Genomic DNA, 22,323 nt, shown 5'->3' with positions numbered 1-22,323 from the left:
GGTGTTTAGGAAACTCATTAGGGAGTTGGGCCTTAATTAAACCCAATTATTTTATCTTTAAATAGAAGTTATGACTCTATGTACGAATCCTTGTTTTTCTTTTCCCGCAATATTTTTAGAATTACAAGTCTTTATTTTAAATTCTTTCCTTTATTTTCGTCTCTCTACCTTCCATCTTTTCATATTTTCTGGTTTTGGCCGAAGCAAACATGATCATGAAGCAAGGCTAATCCATCAATCGGTTCAAGGTTTCAAGAACAACATTGCGTTTGAGTTTCAGGTTAGGTTCTATCGAATTCGCGCTTTTCCTCCTCTTTTCTGATTAGGATAATTACGTTTTTCATGATATTGATTTTTTGTTTGCATTCTAAAAAAGAGAATGAGAATTTCAGATTTGAAATAAATGAATTCACCTAATTCAATAAATCAATTGTTCTGAATTTTGTTAGAGCATTGGATTTGCGATTGCAGTTCTTGTTTTGATGAAATTCATAATCTAGATTTAGATTTTGGGTTATTAATGTCGTATTGAATTAGTGTTGATTGGAAATTCGTTGGAATTATATTCGTGTAACATGTTGTAGTGATTGAGATCTTGATTTGGTTGAATTTCATATTTTGTTTCGCTATAATTATTCCTTGTTCTTTTCTTTTCTGTTGTTTACAATTTAATTCAAAACAATCATTCTCTAAGCTAATCTGAAATCGCATGATGGAACCAGAAACATAATTTATCTTATGTCCTTGTGAGATGACCTAGGTTTACTCCTTGTATTGCAAAATTTTTAAGAAAATCTAGTTTGTTTGATACTATTGCAACGTGTTTATCAGGTTGGCAGACCTTGTAAACAACCTCATTCACAAATAGATTTTTTTATCTATCTATACTTACAATATTTGCCATATACAAAAATTTTATACATTATGTTGAGCTTGTATAAATTAAATAAGCAGCTTCTAAAACTTTTTAAAAATTAGGATGTTACATGGATCTTCTTTTTCCTAACCCTGTGGGTTGTGTTTAGGATGCATTGTTTGCATAGGTTAATGGGTATGTCACCTTCACACATGAAGAGACCATAGATTGTGTCAAAGAGAGTTTCAATTATGGTGTTGCAGAATGGGATTATGGCGGCATTGAAGGATAAGGATGAAAGCATGGTTCTAAGGTTTGATTGGTAGATGGTGTTGATAATGTAGAAAATTTGTGGGCAAATTTGAAAAATTGAAAGAGCTTGTGATTATATGGTTGAATGAGAATGAAGAGGAAGAGAAAATCCAAGGTCTTTTGTAGGTGCTCCTCTCGGGAGTTTTTACTAAACACTTCGGCCCTTGAAAATCCCAAAACTCCAACACCTTCACCCTCACCTCTTTCTCCCCTCTATCTGGGCCTACACCTAAACTCATTAGAGGTGATTATCTAAACTCAAGTTTTTTCATTCGGAGTTTCCAACATTAACATGCATGCCTAAGATCCTAATTGGTAACTGATCTAACATATTTTATGTTTACATTTATAGTTTTATTTTATTTCTAAACACTTTCATATGCTTTATTTTCAGAGTTTTTACCAATTCCTAAGTTATTGAATAAATTGGGCTTATTATAAATAAATGTTTTAATTTCATATTTTCAATTATTCTAACCTCTAACTACTCTTTTGACCATAACTTTTTCTACATATATTGTTTTTGCCTGATTCTAGTTGCATTGGATTTTACACATTCAGGGCTTCAAAATGCATATATGGATTACTAGATTTGAGGTTGTTTTTTATTTTCTATGAAATTTTTAAGTTGGGACAGATTTGCTTAATCTTGTATATAGGATTGCATTTGGATCTTTTTTATTAAATATTTGTATTTGGGCTTTTAGATATAATTAAGGTTCAAATTTTAGCCATTTAGTTTACCCTAATCAAAACCTATAAATAAACTAATAAGAAAAAATAGGTGTGAAAATTTGATATTTTGAGTTTTTGAGATTTACCTTTTAATAAGAATCCTTATTTTACCTTCTCTCAATTTTTCACATCGTCCTCTAATTTCGCTTGGGTTAAGTGTTCCGATGGAAGGATAAACCTCTCATCCAATCTGCGAAATTTAAATGGTGTAAATTTGATTTGAGTTTTGAACTAATTGTTTTGAGTTTGTTCTCTTTTTCTCCAATCTCAGATTTGTAAATTGTGATTATGACTAACTTTTCTATGGGCTAAAATTCAAATTAGGATTCAATTGATATTTTGATTTGATAAGTAAATTTGAATTAGGTTAAATGATAATTTGATTTAATTTGTTATCTGGTTCAACTAGGTTATTTGATTGAATTAATAATTAGATTCAGTAATTTTTTAAATTTGGATTAAAATTTTTAGATACCGTGATAATTGGAATTACATGCATTTGAGATTCTATGGATTGATAATTCTTAATCTATTTTTTTCTTCAAGTTAATTGCGTTCATAATTTTAATCTAATTAATTGATTACCTCATCTCGTTTTAAATTTTACTCTATTGATTTTGTTAAATTCTCCTGTTTAAATTTTTATTTGATAAATTTCTTTGATGATACTTGAGAGACGACTTTAATTGCTTGCCTCGTGCTATAGTAATTAAGTTTTTATTATTTTGACTCCGTACGACCATGGATCAATAACTACATTATCTTGGGGGAGAAGCGTGGAAAAGTGCCAATAGAAAATACAAATGGTGGTTTCCACTAATAGTAAGAATGAAGTAGAATGATGGATAATGAAAATTGTAAAGACTAAGAGCTAAAATGCTTAATAGATGCTAATCTTAAGAACTAAAATAAAATAAAAATATATATTATATTAAATACAACGTCATTTTTTGTCACACAATTAATGATACATGTCACTTAATATGAAATATTAGCATTCTATTATTGTCTATGGATAATATGTGTCTAAGGACTAAAATGTTTGACAAAGATAGAAATTACAAACTAATATAATATTTTAAATATTTTAGGGACTAAATTGTTAGCCACTTACTATCCCACAAACCAAAATAGAATTTAGTCAACAATAAAAGATCAAACTAGTAAAAAAGTAACAAAAAATCGGTCAAAACTAAAAAAAGAACCAGGACAGAAAACTAATTTGAACCAGCCAACATACAATTTTTTTTTATTTTGTTAAAAAAATATAAAATAGTTGTAAAACAAATAAATTTACATGATATTGATATATTTTATTATTATCATTATTAACTATTTATTATGATTTTTGATCTCATAAAATATGTAATATGATCATTTTATGTTATTTTAAAATTTTAACTAACTTTTTAAAATTATATACTCATTTATTTTTTAATGTATTATATAATATTAAAAAAATATGTTTTATTTTTACTTATATGACTTAAGTTTAACCAAAATTAAATTAATATACTATGAATGCCTTCGTCAGTTTAATGATCGGCCTAAATTTAAAATTATTGCTATTTATCACTTCGTTTAAATGAGTTAAAAACAATACTTTTAGTTAGAGGCAAAAAGAGCAAAAGGAGCTCAACTTTTTTGGAGGTTACATACTTTTCTTCATAATCCTTACTTTCATAAAGACCAACTTTAATTGTAGAATGTTCATCTATTTCTGCCAAAGGTTGTTTCTACTAGGTTCGTTGAGGGTGATGGCCCAGGCACAATGAATCTCCGAACTCCCTCCATGATTTTGTTAGCAACTCTTGGCTCTGCCAAGCGAATTGATTTGTTTATACAATTAATAACAATTGTAATAAGTGTAGACACATAATTAAAAGCTAAAATGTTAACGATTATGAATATAAACTGCCTGCTTACTTATATGACATTAGAATATAAAAATTACAAACTTCTCCTATTAGTTTCTACTCCTTTTTATAATAAAATTTTTCAATCAACTTCAAAACATGTAGTACCCACGTTGATTTTAACTTATGTAAATGATTTCCATTACTTTACTCTTTTTCTCCTTCTACGATCAACAATAACTTATCCAATGTTTTGGTGGCAGGAGATTTGGGAGTAAGAAGCTTCAGCTTGATCTATTCAGACATCATACCCAAAAAACAAAAAAGACATCTACTGTCACTATAGTTTCCATCTCAACATTAGTCTACGAAAATCTTACTTTCTGATAGAATTCAAATTACTTGAGCATTGAGATTCATAGGGATCTTCTTGCAATAATAATTATTATACAAGGATTATTTTATTATTTTGACAAAATTGTTACTGTTACCGATTCCATAGGTTAAAATCGAACATCTCAGCCAATAAATTATAATTTTATATCCATCGGTCCATGTTAAAAGAGACAATAAAAGACCCAAATTTTGCAGAGTCCAACTTAGACATCACCCCAACGGATAAGCACGCGATGCGAGACTAGTATTCATGCAATTGAGGTGACGTTGTTTCAATTTTCCTCAAAATAGCATGGGATTCTTCATTTTTGTTCATGCAATGTTATTTATCAGAACATGTACTGTAATTAACAAATAATCAGACACAACCAAGTTGGCCACAGGGAGTGGCACTACACAAGCTAATAATGGTCTAAGAGCAAATCTATTTCACATCCTAAAACATTTAATACAAAAATTGATAGAACAAAACATAAAGATTAAGGTGTCTCAGAAGTCGAGATAGTGACAGCACTATTTAAGAACGATTGCAGCATTCCTCAGAGCTAGGTATCTTTGAACATACTCATTAGGAAGTGATCGGATAATTTTGAAAACATCAGCATTTGCATACCGGAGATTAGTCCTAGGATCGTAGTAAGGTGCCTGCAGCATAAACTCATTAATTAATCCGGAGTAAGTTCTAATGGCATGTTATACTAAACAATAATAATAATCGTTGTCGTCATAATTCAAAATTAATTAAACAGGCAAGAACGCATTTCACACCAAGCAATATATATCAATAAAATTTTGTTTTAACATGCAGTCACTCCAATCGACAAGATTATGCTATATTAATTAAGCCTGCGTAATAACATGCTGCTTAATTGGACAAGCGGCCAAACTAAGTACTTAAACAACTACTAAATCAATTTAAAGCGGTGTGATTCAATCAGGTTATAGCGACAATGATAGGTTCAGAAAGGTATACCATAGGAAGAAATGGAAGGGAATAGGCGGTAGGATATGTTTTTTGTAGAGACAATTTGTAATTTTTTGTATGAAGTTTCTATATAAATAGCATGTGACAAAATTAGTGTAGGATATGTTTTTTGTAATTGATAATTGGGAAAGGTTAGGATAGTGGAGTTGTCTCAAATAACTCTGGAATACTAAATGTACAGATTCTGCCTAAGTTCCAAATCTCTATCTACATGATATTGATTTGGGAATTAGGGTTCTCCCAAAAAATTTCAAGAACTATTTTTCTGTATTCTATACCAGTCCTATCAACTGGTACCAAAGCATCGATCTTAGTACTGTGGTGCAGCATCAATGGTAAATACAAGGATGGAATCAAGGTTGGATATTGGAAAGAACAGTAAAGGAGGCAAATCGAGAAAGAGAGAATTAAGAAAATGTACAGCATGAGTGTTTCCAACAAATGGAAGACATGATCAAGAACCTTACTGATTTAGTTGGGAGATTGTCTCTAGGACAAAAAAAAATGTTGGCAAAGTTGATAAGGATGATGTTGAGTTGAATAGGGGGTCGGAGAATGGACAACAGCAACAAGATCACAGCTCTTGTTGGCTCAAACAGATTGGGGAGTTACTTCCATTTGAAGGGAGTATCAGAGCAAGACCAGATGCAAGCTATAATGGTAGCCTTGGAGGTAAAGGTTCTGAATTGGTTTCAATGGTGGGAATCTTGCAACCCTAATCCAATGTGGGAATCATTCAAGGTAGCTGGGGTAAGGTGATTCCAACCACAGTAGGTAATAGTGGCCGCTATCGCGGCAGAGCAGCAGGGCGCCACTATGGAGACCCAATCGTGTTTCAGAGGAGCAGTCGTCACGCCCACAAATCACAACAAAAAATAGGGAGAATCACAACCTTCGCAGACGCTATTTAAAAAACCTAAAATAGCAGTCATCCCACTATCTCACTATAGCATTTTTGGAGTCGGCCACTCTGCCCCACTATTTGTGATGGACTATTATGGTTCCAACCTAATATAAAAAAAAGCCCACTCGAAATTCTGCTCAGGCTGACACAAAGGGGCACTGGAGGAATATATTGAACAATTTTGAGTTAATATAGGGTTCTTGAAAGGGATGGAACACAATTATTTGGTGGGGATATTTTTGAATGGATTAAAAGATGACATTAAGGTAGAGGTGAAACTACATGAACCAAACAACTTGACAGATTTGATGACAAAGGCTCAAATGGTGAAAGAAAATAGGGACGCAAACAAGAAGCAGACCTCCTAGCCTGTGCAGACCTTTTTCTGCAACTAGAAGTTATTCTAGAGAAGTAGGGTACTGGTTAAATATATGTAAATATATTATTTAGGGAAGTAGTATCTATTAAATATATATTTAAATATATTATTTAGAAAAATAGTATTCATATAATTATAGGAATTAGATAACTGTATATTTGTCCTTAATTTTGCAGCTATGATTATGATTCTCTTTATTAATATAAATATACATCCCATGGTGTAGTAGAGACACACAGAATTCCTCTCATGCCTTCTTGTTTTCTCTCAATAGTACCCAACCTTAGTAGTTGCTAGTACTAAAAGAAAAGGGGGAGATCTAAAACTTTCAGCAGCAGAGGCAGTAACAACATGGGGGGAACTCAAAATAGGGGTGCTGCATTTAAGATTATCGGATGAAGAAATGCAAGAAAAGATGCTGTTAGGAACTGAGTATTCGATTGAAATTAAAGGGCTCACACAGGGAGTATCCCTGGAATTACAACTGCTATAATAGAAAAACAGAGTCAAGGAACTATAACAATGGAAAACAGAATACAACAATTAACTAAAGACCCTCCTACTGCATTAACCACCACCAAATGACCTCCCAGCCAAATCCTCCCTTTTGTCATCTATTCATTCTCCTTATATTTCCCCCCCGCACCTCCCTTGCCACCTATGCTAATTTTGTTGGTCAGTTAGAATCTCGCATAACGGCTTCTTGATCCACCCTTCCCATTTTACCCTTTCTCCTTTGATATGTCTTGAGTGGAGGCCCAATTGGCCTAGACCCAACAATACCCCCTCCATCAAGGCAAACCTTGTCCTCAAGGTTGAAATGGGGAAATACAGCTTGAAGCATATCAACCTCCTCCCAAGTGCTTTCTTCCTTAGGTAAACTCCTCCATTTAATTAGGACTTCCCAGTGTCCATTCAACAATTTGCGTGCGTCCAGCACCTCTTCTGGCTCCACTTGCAGTTCCAGCTCCTCAGTCAAAAACGGTGGCAAAGCTTGGCTAGCTTGACTAGTAGGAGGGGCCTTCTTGAGCTGTGACACATGAAAAATGGGGTGCAGAGGCGCTGATTCTGGCAGCAACAATCTGTAGGCAACAGCTCCTATTCTTTCTTCCACTCGAAATGGACCATAAAACCTTGGACTTAGCTTCTCATTGATCTTTTTGGCCAATGTCTTTAATTTGTAAAGACGAGCCTTCAGATAAACCATATCCCCAATCTGAAATTCCACCTCTCGGCGTCCCCTATCAGCCTGCTCCTTCATCCTCAGCTGAGCATTAATTAAGTGTTGTTTGAGCTTGTCTATGATACTGTCCCGGTTTTGTAGTAAATGGTCTACTTCAGCCACAATTGTACTATCTTTGTAGTAGGGAATAATCAGAGGAGGGTCCCGCCCATATAGTGCTTTAAAGGGGGTCATTTTGATGGATGCATTGAAAGAGGAATTAAACCAAAACTCCCCCCATGGTAGCCACTTCACCCATTGACCGGGGTGATCATTAACAAAACACCTCAAGTAAGCCTCAATGGTGCGATTTGTCACTTCGGTTTGGCCATCCGTTTGGGGATGGTATGCGGAGCTGAGTTTTAGCCTTGTTCCTGAGAGACAAAAAAGCTCCTTCCAAAATGAACTAATAAAAATTCTGTCCCTGTCAGACACAATGGAGCTGGGGAATCCATGTAAACGCACAAACTCCCTCACAAACACAGCAGCTACGTCCTTAGAGGAATAGGGATGAAGTAAAGGAATGAAATGAGCATATTTGCTCAACCTGTCCACTACCACCATGATGTTGTCTGCTGTCCTGGTCTTGGGTAATCCCCCAATAAAATCCATTGTAATGTCTTCCCATACATGCTCTAGAATTGGCAGAGGTTGTAGGAGCCCTGCTGGCTTTAGCGTCTCATGCTTATTCTTTTGGCACACTTGACATTCAGCTACAAACCTTTCTACATCTTGTTTCATCCCAGCCCAATAGAATATCATAGCTAACCGCTTATAGGTCCTTGTTACTCCCGAATGACCACCCTAGGGAGAAGCATGGAATTCTAACAACAACAGTGGGATTCGGGTAGAATTCTTAGGCAGAACCAGCCTTTGCTTATACCATAAACACCCTAACGAGACAAAATAATGAGGATGGGAAATAGGATTTGTCACTATCTGCTGCATGATTTCCCTTAATTGCTCATCTCTCAGAACTTCCTCAGCCAATTCTGCTAAATCAGAGTTGGTTATCATGGATATGGCTTTACAAGTCATGACTCGGGACAACGCATCAGCTGCCTTGTTCTCCAGCCCCGGTTTGTACTGAATTTCGAAGTCAAAGCCCATTAATTTGGCCACCCATTTCAGCTGCTCTCCCACCAACACACGTTGCTCCAATAAAAACTTGAGACTCTTTTGATCGGTCCGAATAATGAAGCGATGACCCAACAAGTATTGCCGCCACTTTTGGAAAGCAAACACAATTGCCATTAATTCTTGTTCATACACCGATTTCACCTTGTTTCGGTCCGATAGAGCTTGACTAATAAAGGCTAAGGGTCAGCCTTGTTGCATTAGGACTGCACCTAAACCATGTCATGAGGCATCCGTTTCAACCACAAATGGTAATTCAAAATTCGGCATTGCTAAGGTAGGCAACACCTCTATTTCCCTTTTGAGCTTTTCAAACGCCGCTTGTGCTTCCCCTGACCATTTGAAACTGTTTTTCTTTAGTAATTGTGTTAGGGGTCTTGCAATAATTCCATAGTTGCGTACGAATCGGCGATAGTACCCCGTTAGGCCCAAAAAGCCCCTCAAACTTCGAATGTCTTTAGGTTCAGGCCACTGAGTCATGGCAGAGACCTTGGCGGGATCAGCAGAGATTCCAGTGGAGGAGATTACATGCCCCAGATATTCTAACTGGGATTCTCCAAAGCTGCACTTCTTACCATTAACCCACAATTCCTGACTTCTCAGTTGTTGAAGAACCAAGCGCAAATGACCAATGTGCGAGGCATAATCTGCACTATAAACTAGAATGTCATAAAAAAACACTAACACAAATTTGCGTAAATACAACTTAAAAACCTGATTCATCAATGCTTGGAAGGTTGAAGGAGCATTGGTTAGGCCGAAGGGCATTACTACATACTCGTAGTGCCCCTCATGTGTCCGGAACGCAGTTTTGGGAATATCCTCTGGTCTTATACGTATCTGATGGTAGCCGGATTTTAAGTCCAATTTGGAAAAGATGGCTGCCCCTCCTAACTCATCCAAAAGCTCCTCAATGACTGGGATTGGGAATTTGTTAGGAACAGTGATGTTATTGAGAGCACGATAGTCCACGTAAAAATGCCAACTCCCATCTTTCTTTTTCACTAGAATCAGAGGACTAGAGTAGGGACTAGTGCTCGGCCTGATCATTCCTACTGCAAGCATGCCCTTCACAAATTTTTCAATTTCCTCCTTGTGATGATGCAGATGTCGATAAAGCCGAATATTAGGAATTGTAGCTCCTTCCTTCAAGACTATGGCATGATCATATTCCCTCGCAGGTGGGAGGGAAGTTCCTTCGTTGAACAATTCTCCAAACTCCCTTAATAACTCCCTCAAAGCCTCAGGTGCAGTATCCGAAATCGGAGTGGGCACTTCAGTGCAGTCCACTGCCATCATGCCCAATTCAACGTAGTAAGCCTCTACTTCGCCCCTCAACTCCTTTCTTATGGCCTTGAGTGAGGCCACAGTTCTTGACAACCCCACGTCCCCCTTGTTCTCCAAGGTAGTCAAAATCGAGATCCTACTTAGGATCGGAAGGAAAAGGAAAACACGTAACTCGTAGGATCGTAGAGTGGATCGTAAGATCCTACCTAATGTATAAAACTATATTTAAACATACAAATGCATACAAAAAAGAAGATAAATAAGGAACCAATAGTATTAAATTCATAAAAGACAATCACAACTCAAACATTAATGACAATAAATATATTCTCAAGTCAAATTACACATAAAACTCAATAGTACTAAAGTAAAAACAAACTCGTCGAAGTGTCCAACATTGGTATTTTTTACTCTAACAAATCATTCAAGTTTTGATCATAATAATCATCTTCTCTTAGGTCTTCATTTTCTTCATCTCCAACTCCATCAAGATCATCATCAAAAGGAGGAATCTCTAAATCATCTAAATTTATAGGATCATCATCAACATCATTGGAATCATTTCCAACTTGACCCAAGTGTTCATTTGGATTCAAATCCAAGTCCAATAAGTCATCAACTTCTAAATCATCACCATTGGATGAACTTTCATTGGCCATAATCCATTCATCATCAGATGAAAGATCATCAAGATTAAAACTCCATAGCTTTTCTGGATGTCTTTTTCTTGGCCAATTTTGAGTTAGCCATCACATAAACATCATTCATAGTTTGTTGTTTCAAACGATTTCGTCTCTTTGTGTGGACCTAAAAAATATATAAATACAATTGATTATTTGCTAGTTTTTAATAGGTAAAGAAAAAGAATGTAATTTATCATAGTTTTAAAATCTTACCATCTCAAAAGCACTCCAATTACACTCACATCCAGAGGAGCTACATGTCAAGCTCAATATACGAATAGAAAATCTTTGAAGCTCTGGATGTCCATCTCCATAAGATTCCCACCATTGTGCTGGAGTTTTGATATTAGTTTTAAGTGCATTTAGGGCTGCCTTGCCACCAAAAAATTTCTTTTTTGCCTTGAAATCTTCAAGTTGAGCATCAATTTTAGTCATTTCTTCATCATTTTCTACCATCCTTTCTATACAATCATATAATCCACGTTTAACTTCAAAATCTACTTTAAAACTAGGACTGTAGTGTAAAAAAGGGTTGAGGTAATAAGCTGCAGCATGCAATGGCCTATGGAGTTGATTGTCCCATCTTTCATCAATGACATTCCATAGAGGGAGATAACTAATATATGAAAAAAATTAAATTAATTTTCAAAAAAAAATAACTAAAATTTTTAATTAAATTTAATAATTTATTTACCTTCTTTTACCCTCATTGAAGGCCTTTGCTATCTTCTCTTTAGCTCGGTCCATTTCCTCATAAAGGAATCCCATAGCTGGAATCTCATCCGAATCAACCAAATGAAGAACTTTGATTATAGGATATGCACCTCTTAAGCAAACAACAACACCTTTCCAAAAAGTTTTATCCATAATCACATCTTCAACAAACTTTCCGTCTGTTGATTTAGCAAACCGGCTAGTCTTCCATTGATCAGATGTGAACATTCTAACCAATGCTCCCTTATGCTCTTGAAGACATCCCAAAGTAAGATAAGACGTAGCAAAGCGAGTCATGGTTGGTCTCACCAAATCCCTTCCCTTTGTGAAGAATTGCAATAAAGAAATTAGGGAAGTCCTTGAATAAATATAAGTCGTAATTTTTTTCCCCTTTGAGATTGTCTCTTGATGAATAGGTAACTTCTTCTCCAGATCTTCCAATATCAAATCTATGCAGTGAGCAGCACATGGTGTCCAATACAATTTCTTCCTTTTCTCCATCAACAATTCACCCGCAACCTTATAATTTGCTGCATTGTCAGTTACAATTTGAACCACGTTTTCTTCACCAACCTCCTCTACAATGTCATCCATCATTTTAAACAATTTATTAGCTGTTTTAGATATATGAGATGCATCAATTGAAGTCAAAAATACTGTACCCATAGGGCTATTAACTAAAAAATTCAATATAGTTCTCCTTTTCTTGTCGGTCCAGCCATCCGTCATTATTGTGCATCCTATTTTTCTCCATTCTTCTCTATGTACTTCAATAGCTTGCGTGGTCAAATTCACATGATGTTTCAAATACTTAACTCTGATTTCATGATAGGAAGGTGGCTTGAATCCAAGCCCATATTTTGTCACCGATTCCAACATCTTATGAAATTCTTCACTCCTTGCCACATTGAATGGTATGGCATTGTTGTAAAAAAAAGAAGCAATATCTTGACACACTTCCTCTCTCAAATTTTTTTTGAATATGTTATTGAGAGTGACTTGATTACTTACTCCTCTCTTCTTGAAAATGTTCTCACTGCCCTCAACTTCACCCCCTTTTCTTTTTTCACCAGAATCACTCCCACCATCACCTTCTCCAAGAAGTTCGTTGAGTTTGCTATTTGATTTCTTCATTAATTTCTCTTGTAAGGAGGACACAACGAGCCACATTTCTCTCCTCACTTCATCACTAACCGAAGAGCAAGCACCCACATCTTTTTGTGTTCTAGCCAGATGATGTTTTAATCGGTAAACTCCACCAGTTATTAATTTTCGACAATAGTTACACTGAATTTTTCATGCATCTCCATCCACAGATGATCCATGTTGCCATGCCACATCACTCCTTTTTCCAGGAGCATTTTTTCGCAAAGAACCGGCCACAACTGCACCAACAGAGCAGCTCACTGAGCCAGTAGAAGTGTGACCAATGGTAGGACTTGCAACCACTCTCCTACTTTCTGGTTGCCCTCTCTGGATTGCAGGTATACTTTTTCCACGTGCAGACATCTTCAAACAGGACAGAGAATGGGGAAAACAGATTCGCTGTATTGGAGAAGAAGAGAAATGTGCGTCGTGAGTCTAAGGAAGAAGGGAAGTGTGCTGAAGAAGAAGAGAGTGTGGGTCGGATGCTGAGGAAGAAACACTTTGCTGAGGAAGAAGAGAGTGTGGGTTGGGAACTGAGGAAGAAGACTTTGGGTCGCGGTCGACGGTGCTGAGGAACTTTGGGTCGCAGTCGGCAGCAATGTTGAGGAAGAAAACTTTGGGTCGTCGTCGTCTGTGTTGAGGAAGAAAACACTGCGTCGTGGAGAAAGGGGCAGCGAAAAGGGAAGAACGAAAAAAAAAAACCCTAACATCTAAGATTAAATAAGTCGGGTAAAAAAAAAAGGCCGGGTCAAATCGGGTAATCGGGTTTTTTAAAGAATATGGGGCTCCACCAAACTCGTCCAGGATCGCACGCTTCCACGATTTCACGAGGAAGATCGTGCGATCCCAACGATCTTGAAAAATCGCGTCGCAGGGCAGGAACGGGATCGGAGGCGCTGCAAAAGCTCGTGAAATCGTCCGATCTTACGAGTAAGATCGCGATTTTGACTACGCTGTTGTTCTCTATGATTCTTCCATCCTGATGCACTTCAATCAAGTGCTGCCGCAAGTCAGCACTGAATTTTCCCAAGCTTTTCAGCCATTCATACCCCAAAACCACGTCAACACCCACCAAATTAAATAGAAAAAAATCCTGGATTATTTGGATATTCGGCAGTTCTAGAATAACCCCCCGACAAACTCCCTGACTTCCCAGCTTCTTGCCATCCCCTACTTCCACAAAATAGCTCTTTGTAGCCTTGGTTTGTATTTTCAGCTCCTCCACCAGCCCCGGGGACAAAAAGTTATGGGACGCACCGGAATCGACCATAACTATGACTTTCTTACCCAGAATTGTCACCCATAGCTTCAACGAGTTTTTGGAAGTCATTCCCGCTATGCTGCTTGCGTTCAACTGGAGATTCAGCTCCTCTTCGTCGCTGTCCTCCATGGAAATCTCCCCTTGGTCCTCCTCGTTTTCTCCCAAAAGAATTATGTGGAGTTGTTTATTGCGGCATATGTGGCCAGGTGAGAATCACTCGTCGCAACGAAAACACAGTCCTCGCCTTCGCTTTTCGCTCTCCTCCTCTTCGGTAAGTCTCTTGAACCCTAGACCCCTTCTGCTCAAACCAGCTGCGAACGAGTCGCATGAATTATTTCTGGTTCCTTGGGTCAGGTTTGCGTTAAATTGGATAGGGTTCCCTTGCTGGTTTGGGTTTCTTAACCCAGCTATTGGAGCTGGTTCAATTCTGCCAGCTCAACTCCTTTTAGTCGTGTCTTGGGCTCCATCTTTTAAGGCCCAATTTGTTTTAATACCCATTGACCCACCAGCTCTTCCCGTTGACCCATAAGAGAGACCCAATGTCCTATTATTCTTTTCTTCAACCTTTTGTGCGAACTCCATGACTGAGCTCAGGTCGCCGGAATCCCTTAATCTCACTTCCGCCTTGATCTCCTCCCTGAGATCGTTGAGGAACGCACCAATCATGAACTCTTCATCGGCAAAACGCAGTGGAGCTGAGTACAGCTCGAACTGCTCCCTATACTCAACCACAGTCCCTCTCTGCTTTAGCCCCGTCAATGCCTCATAAGGATTTTCTGACACCGATGATCGAAATCGACCCAACAGCGCTTGCCGGAAAACGGGCCACGTAGACGTTGGAACCCGTGGCTCCCACCATTGATACCAGTTAAGCGCTTTCCCTTCCAGCAAACCACCGCCGTATCCACCTTCTCCGCCTCTGGTATGCCATTGATCTCAAAGTATCTCTCGGCTCGGTACACCCATCCATAAGGGTCCTCTCCACCAAAATAAGGTACTTCAACCCGCCTTACTCTCTCCTCTCTTCTCCATGCGTCTCCTTCTCCATTGCCCCCGTCTTGGTTGTTATTGTTTCCTTCCCTCTCCGCTCGAACAACCTGCATTAGAGGACTACCCAAAGCTAGAGGGAAGGACAATATCTTAGTGGTGGTGGACAGGCTCACCAAACATGCATATTTTCTGCCCTTCACTCACCCTTACACTGCTACAGATGTGGCCCAACTTTTTGCATGAGATTGTCAAACTTCATGGATTTCCCTATACTATTGTTCTAGACCGAGATCAAGCCTTCCCTTAGTACCTTATGGAAAGAATTATTCAAGCAAGCAAGCACAAAACTGAATTTTAGTATGGCTTACCACCCTCAAACGGATGGTCAAACGGAAGTGGTGAATCGTTGTTTGGAGACTTATTAACGTTGCATGACAGGGTCGAAACCAAAAAGCTGGCTGGATTGGTTGAGTTAGGTGAGTTCTGGTTAACACACATTATAGTGCAGCTACAAAGATGACTCCTCTCAAAGCTTTATACGGGCATAATCCTCCTTTGCTATGGAAGGGCTCTACGATTCCATCCAAGGTGGATAGCATAAATCAAATGCAACAGCAATGAGATGAAATATTAAGGGATTTAAGAGGCAATCTGTGTAAGGCACAGGATCAAAATCGGGTGCAGGCCAACAAACATAGGCGAGAGGTGGTTTATAAAGTGGGTTTTCTTGAAATTTTGAGATCAGTAGCTAAGAAAACAAATACTAAGCTGACTCCTAGGTTCTATGGGCCCTTTCAGATTTTGGATCGCATTGGCCAAGTTGCATGTAAGCTGTAGTTACCTAAGCATAGTCAAATACACCCTGTTTTTCATGTGTCTATCCTCAAGCCAGCAATGCATCCTGACACCATGCTGTGAATCTGCTACCACAATCCAAGAAGTTTTCCCTAATTTTCACCTTGAGGACAAAGTTAGGAGAGTGGAGTTCTCTCAAATAACTCTGGAATACTAGGTGTACAGATTCTGCCTAAGTTCTGAATCTATATCTACATGATGAAATTAGGGTTCCTCAATAAAATTTCAAGAACTATTTTTCTGTATTCTGTACCAGACCTATCAGATAACAGATATTATTCTGTTTGTCACATGATCTCTATTAGGTACTTAGGTTTCTGTTAACATTAGATTTATGTTAGAGACCAACGTGCATTTGGGCCTAATGAGTTGCTAGTGCAAGATAGTAGACCTGGCCCAAAACAGTGGGTAGTTTATGTGAGAAAGAAAAAGAGAGGCACGGGATATGTGGGTGGAAAAGAGGGTGAGCTGGCTAGTTAGTTATGCCAAAAGAGAGAGAATCGTTTGTTATATGGGGGAATGATTTGTTTAGAGGGGTATCCATGAACAACTGTTACTGTTGGACACAGGGAACTGTAGAAAAGTTTGCATTGAGTAATTTGTCAGACAACCAAAGTCGAAAATCAATAGGTCTAAGCACAAAGCTTAGAGAACACAAAGTAAGCCAAAATTTTACATTACGTAAAAGATGAAAGCACAAAAATATTAGCACCAAAGCAAGAAGTGCGTGATTATTACAGATTCAAATAGTGTCAACAGACTAAATAAGATGTTAAAGTATAACAAGTGACAAATGGATAGAAAATAACAAGTTTCACAAGTTCTGTAAAAGCAGGCAAGAATAGTCTTTAAATAGAAACTTAGCAAACTTTGACCAAAGTAAAGCACTTTCTGTCTTTTAAAACCATAACTCTTTTGCTAAACATTTTTTTCCAAACAGAGTAATAGGCTACTAATAATGTGATAGGTAAACTTCACAGCAGTTAGTAGAATAATTGGAAGTTGGTTAGTTAGTTTGTTGGGCTGGGACTGTTAGTGAGGGCTTCTATTAGTTAATTACAGAATAGTAAAAAGAAGGGACAGTATATAAATAATAGGGAGGAAAAGAGAAAACGGAGGGAGAATGATCATAATTCACTCATTGAGTTTCCTGGTCTCTTGAATATCCAGGGTAGTTATGAGTACATTTTCCTGATTTCTTGTTCTACTTTCACATAGGGAGTAACGCTGGAAGTGGGCTTTTCTCTTAACAAAGATTCACTTATCATTGACACCAGCTCCTATCATAATGATCATATTTAGAGAAACATAATAAAGATCACAACATACCTCAAAGCCAGTAATATCGCAAATTCTCTTGCAGGGATGCATAGAGGGGGGTGACTCAATATTGACATCTACAAGACAATCCAAATAAAAGAAAATATACAACTAAAATTCTTGTACAATGATGGCACATATAACAAGTAAAATCACAAATAATAGGAATTGGAATGCAGAAAGTTGCTTCATGAACTGAGATTAAACAATTAAAATTCAATCATTGTTTTTCATCAACAATTGAAGAAATATTATTGATGAGGAAAGAGAGGTATGAGAGGGAGAGAAGAGAATATAACCACTAAAAAGAAAGGGGAGGGAGGGGAGTGGGTAAGTAAAAATGCTCAAGAGTGCAGTAAGTCTGCTCAATATTTGTACATATTGCACACAGACAGCCCAATATGCCAAAAACATTCATTTGCAGAGAACTGAAGGGAAACCATAACAATTTTATCACACAACAAATACATGGGCAAAGATCTGCCTTGAAAATCCACACATTCTACTCCCATCAAATTCCCCATGGCCAACCTCCTCAACCTTACCACAACCATAAAAATGATCTCCACTCTCTTTCAAATTTATGGCCAAAACAGAAAAGTTAGTAGACCCTACATATGGCCAAAACTAAATAATTTCTCAAAACAAAATTTTAGGAAAAGAACAAATAACACATTGTATTTATGAGAGTTTCACCTCAATTTGAATAAACAACACAACTGCTTCCCAAAAAGCCTACCAATCTTCAGCAGAGTAAAATTTTTCAAGAAACATGAATCCCAAATACACACAGACACATAAAGAAGTAACTATATATAAAGCAGCTAAATAAATTTATTTAGCTGCTTTATATACAGTGTGTATAAGAAGTAACTATATATAAAGCAGCTAAATATATTTCCTCAGAAAGAACCAATAGAAATGGACGTGATTGCTCACAATTGGGTTCATCAGGAGGGTAATTCTGGTAATTCTCAGCTTGAATAATCTGTTTAAGATGTTTCCAGTGCCGGCCTCTGGCTTGACCTTTAGGATATTTTTCATACATTTGAACCCTCTTAAAACCGAGGCAGCTTGGCAAAACCAGCTCTGCCTCCACAACCTCTGCCTCCATCTTCTGCCCTTCATCAACATGGCAAGCAAAAACTTTTCAGTAATTGATTTCTATTTGAATCATATAACAAGAAATATCATAGCACCAAATAAACCTTAATTCATAAGATGCTTAAAGAAAAACATCACCAGCAGTGGTATTTCTCCTCTCAACCCTTCCAGGGCATGGTTTGATATGGCACAGAAAACTAAACCAAACCTATAAACAAACCGGTAATAGGGTTCAGTGTTAAAAAGCTATCGAGTTTTACTTTATGTCAAACTAGTTTAGTTTTTGGTGAACTAGTTCTGAACCAGTTTAGGTTTTATAACTGGTTTTGAGTAATCAAACCACTTTAAAAACGGTTTATGTTCAAAACTGGAGACACTTCAAAAACGAGTTTACGTTTTCAACCAGTGAAATCTGGTTTTTCCATGTGAAAACTGGTCCAAAACAGGTATCAAGATCAAGATAGTTAAAATCGGGATTTTAACTGTAATAGTAAAGGAGAGTGAAAATTGTAAATCATAAAACCATAAATCGAAAAATAAGATTTTACAAAATTCATATATATCCATATATAAAATGGCATAAATTAGAAACCCTAAACTAACTTATAAATCATAATTCTTATTCCAAAGGAATGTAATGCAAAATCCATATAAGAACTCACTAAGAACAGAACAGAGGAGAGAAGGGGAGAACAGGTGCATATACTCGAACAAGAGCAGATGAGAAGAAAGTAACACAGAAGTCGTGTTAGACTCTCGCTCACTGTTCGAAAACGGCGTTCGGTCAAATCCACCGGAACATAGCCCGTGGGTCAAGATCCAGACCCGAAAGTGAAAATTCAGAGTCAAATTAAAATCCCACGATTATAAGAATTTTACTCTAACGTTATATGTAGATTAGGGATAAAATAGAGAGAGAAAATAATGAGTAAAAAATTATTATTTAGATGGATTAAGATAAAATAAATTATTAATTTTTATTTATTTAATAAATATTTCCTAAATATTCGACCTTTGAACAAATCTTAAAATTTTCATATATTTTTTTATTTTCTTTTGAAGGAATTTTGATTCGTAATATATGTAAAAGTTAATAACCATGGTAACCATAAAGACTACCATAGATTCACCTACACATTCTCCAAATTTTTATTAATTTTTTATTTTGATGTTTTAATTTTTTAATAGATTTTACTGAAAATTTGACTATATTAAATGCTTAAATATACTATTAAATATTGGTCAATTAGATTTGAAAGTGTATGCGTGATCTCGTTAGATTTTATAAAAAAAAAAATGAATAAATATTATTCATTGAAACTTTTGTAAAGTGTGATTTAAAAAAAAAATGTGTACTTTGTGGAAGTCTGCAAAATGTTTATGCCCTCACTTTGGCAATTGGGAATGGGATATGGTGATAATGATCGAGACTTTCGTATAATAATAATAATAATAATAATAATTTAAAATTTAAATATTATATTATTTGATTCGAACCTCAGTTTATTAAATATACAAGATGTAACGGCGATAATGATCGTGACCGACAATCCTACTACTTTTAAATAACTTGACGTGTAATATATACAGATTGCTATTGAGAGTCTTGAACCAAATGAGATTTTTTTTTTTTGAAACATGTGTGCATAGGATTATTTAACCTGGTTTATGGATACCATTATCATTCTTGAGTATTGAGAAACTTGCTTCTGATATAATTTAAAGTGACACGCAGTCACGGCATGGATCTTGATTCTTCATGCACCTGATAAGCAACAGTTTATAAAGATTCATGTCATACTTTTATTACTAATAATTACTCATGAGATTTTGTTTTCTTCATTTACTCATAGTTTAGAAAATCATAACATTAGTAAGCACTACTTGAATAATATAGTCATACCATGTATTAACATAACTATACAAGTGGACTCCAATCTTTTTCACCTGCTCATGAGCCAATTACTAATAATATGAGATACAACATGTGGTTTATCACTTCAACTAGAACTCTCTTATGGGATGAATCCACAGAGTTCACATTCATTACCTAAATGCATTGAAGAACCAATTTTTTTGCCTATTTAATTCCATCCAAATAAAAATCAGAAGATAACTGATAAAATAAACCTGGTTATATAAATAATCCCATAATTATCAAAAGTAACTGCAATTTATCCAAGAATCTTAAAACACAATCCACGAACATCAGAGTATCAAAACAAAATACATTACACCCAAGCTACTAAATAAAATATAAAGTATCGAATTCTCCACCGTACAACAAGAGGAGTCCCTTAGTAGCGAACAACAAAAGAAATAACAAAACATCGGTCAAGACTCCTTGAAAGGGTCCTCTTCTATCTCCTTGGTATCTGAAGGATCCTCTTCAAATTAAGCTCAATGTGGAGAATAAGATGGAGAAAGGTCATCCTCAAGATCTGTGACAACTAAAATAAAATGTCCAACACCACAACATATTTCAACAAAGAAAAGGAGTGAGATATATTGTCAAGTAAATATTTTTCAGAAAAGAAATAAAACAAAGTAAGTACGAGCATACATCACATTAATAGAATTGTAACTTTTACAATCTAACAAAATGCAAGTCTAATTACATGATGCATGACTAATGCAAATGATAACTCTTGGTTTGGCAAAATCTTATTTTCATGCTTATGCGACTCTGGATCCATAACAATCCTATTGTTCGGAAGTTGTTGGGAGTTTCACTAGCCAGCCTACATTTCGCATGTATGGTGGGGACTCGACCCTCCACCAACCGATCTAGCTCAACCAACAAGATAAGCCTCAGGAGAAGGTCAGGATAAAGGAGCATCACGTGGAGACTCCCAGCCAGAGTTCCGGGGCCTAGGACACTCAAAGGGCTATTGGTAAGTCACCCAACTCCATTAAATCCCCTAGACGTCGAGGTCCTCCCTGTCTTTCACCAACATCAGTTATAAAATAACCTCGTGACTTCCTTCATAGGGGAGTGGGATCGCACACATTTGCCTTCTGAATAGTCATGCACACTTTTGGAGTTTCACTTGGCAAGTACTTATATCCGTGCTTCAATGCACTTTCTCTAAGTGTTCCAAGCTCACTAGCTTCGTCTCTTTCCTTGAGTTCCAACCATTACCCGACTAGAGTTACACTACTCATTTATTTTCAAAAAAAGAAAGAAAACAAAGTTTTCACAAAGGTTTACTTTTAGTCATTGGATTCAATTATTGAACTCAGGGTTAAAGCTGAAACCATGGCCAAACTCCTTAGAGCGCATATACTTACATACCAATTTACTCTCAGCGTATCATCACGCATTTAAGAAATTTGGAAATCAATTATACTTAAGGGATTCTAAATAATTCAAAGTATTAGAAAATCTCATTTTTCAAAAATAAATCAAACATGTATTTAAAGACGAATTATTTTAACGAAATAAAAATAAGTACTTTTACCAATATCATAAAATTTTGCAAAAATACATTTAATTACCTTTGAAACAGATTAAATCGTGCTAACACACATGAACATAGAGGGAGTAAAAATTAGGATGTTACACAAGATGTTATAAATTAATAATATACAAGATGTTATGAATTATTATATGAGTGAATGTCCATATTTATAACTCTTCCTTATTCTTTGTAAATTACGATTTTGTAACTGTTTTGTTTAATTCTCATTTAAAAAGATACGATTCTTCGGTTACAATTCATTTATATTGAGGATATGTGAAATAAAATTGAGATTTTCTCTTCCTCTTTATATTCTTCTATCTATTCTTCTTTATAATTTTACATTCATTTTATAATACGTTATCAACACAAGGGCTCTACTACACACTTTTGCAATAAAAGAACATTCTTAAACAAAGGTATGATATTTTTTATTTTGATTTTTCTTATAGAAATATATCATTATTTATTTTAGTTATTGTATGTATAAATTTGTCTATATATATATATATTATATAAGTAAATTACTAGTAATTTAATATTATTTTATTTTTACTTTTGATCATTATAATATTTAGATAATATCTAACTTATTTTTATGATAGTACTAAATATGTCGAATCTTACAAACATCAAATTTGTCCCACTTGATATTACAGGAAAAAATTACTTATCATAGGTATTAGATGCTGAAATTCATTTAGATGCAAAAGTCTTAGA

The 22,323-nt window shown here is 36.1% G+C and overlaps 1 protein-coding gene across 4 annotated transcripts; it reads right to left on the bottom strand.

The window, feature by feature from the left end:
* Window positions 1-4,577: 4,577 nt before the first annotated feature.
* LOC113856876 (chromatin-remodeling complex subunit ies6) lies at window positions 4,578-18,958 on the bottom strand. 4 transcript variants are annotated; one of them, XM_027488661.1, is made up of 4 exons: window positions 18,805-18,958; window positions 17,978-18,160; window positions 17,048-17,115; window positions 4,578-4,800 (listed from the first exon to the last, which is right to left on the bottom strand). In XM_027488661.1, the coding sequence occupies exons 1-4, from the start codon at window positions 18,842-18,844 to the stop codon at window positions 4,669-4,671; spliced, it is 423 nt and encodes a 140-aa protein (XP_027344462.1). In that variant the 5' UTR covers window positions 18,845-18,958; the 3' UTR covers window positions 4,578-4,668. The 4 variants fall into 4 exon arrangements, with proteins under 4 accessions (XP_027344462.1, XP_027344463.1, XP_027344464.1 ...); XM_027488662.1 differs by having other exon boundaries at window positions 17,978-18,155; window positions 18,805-18,930; XM_027488663.1 differs by having other exon boundaries at window positions 17,978-18,202; window positions 18,805-18,912.
* Window positions 18,959-22,323: the final 3,365 nt, after the last annotated feature.

This window comes from Abrus precatorius, unplaced genomic scaffold, assembly GCF_003935025.1.
Source record: "Abrus precatorius isolate BTA unplaced genomic scaffold, Abrus_2018 Scaffold12, whole genome shotgun sequence".
NCBI classification, from domain to species: Eukaryota; Viridiplantae; Streptophyta; class Magnoliopsida; order Fabales; family Fabaceae; genus Abrus; species Abrus precatorius.
The sequence above is the reverse complement of the archived record's forward strand: the minus strand, read 5'-3'. Positions and strand labels throughout refer to the sequence as shown.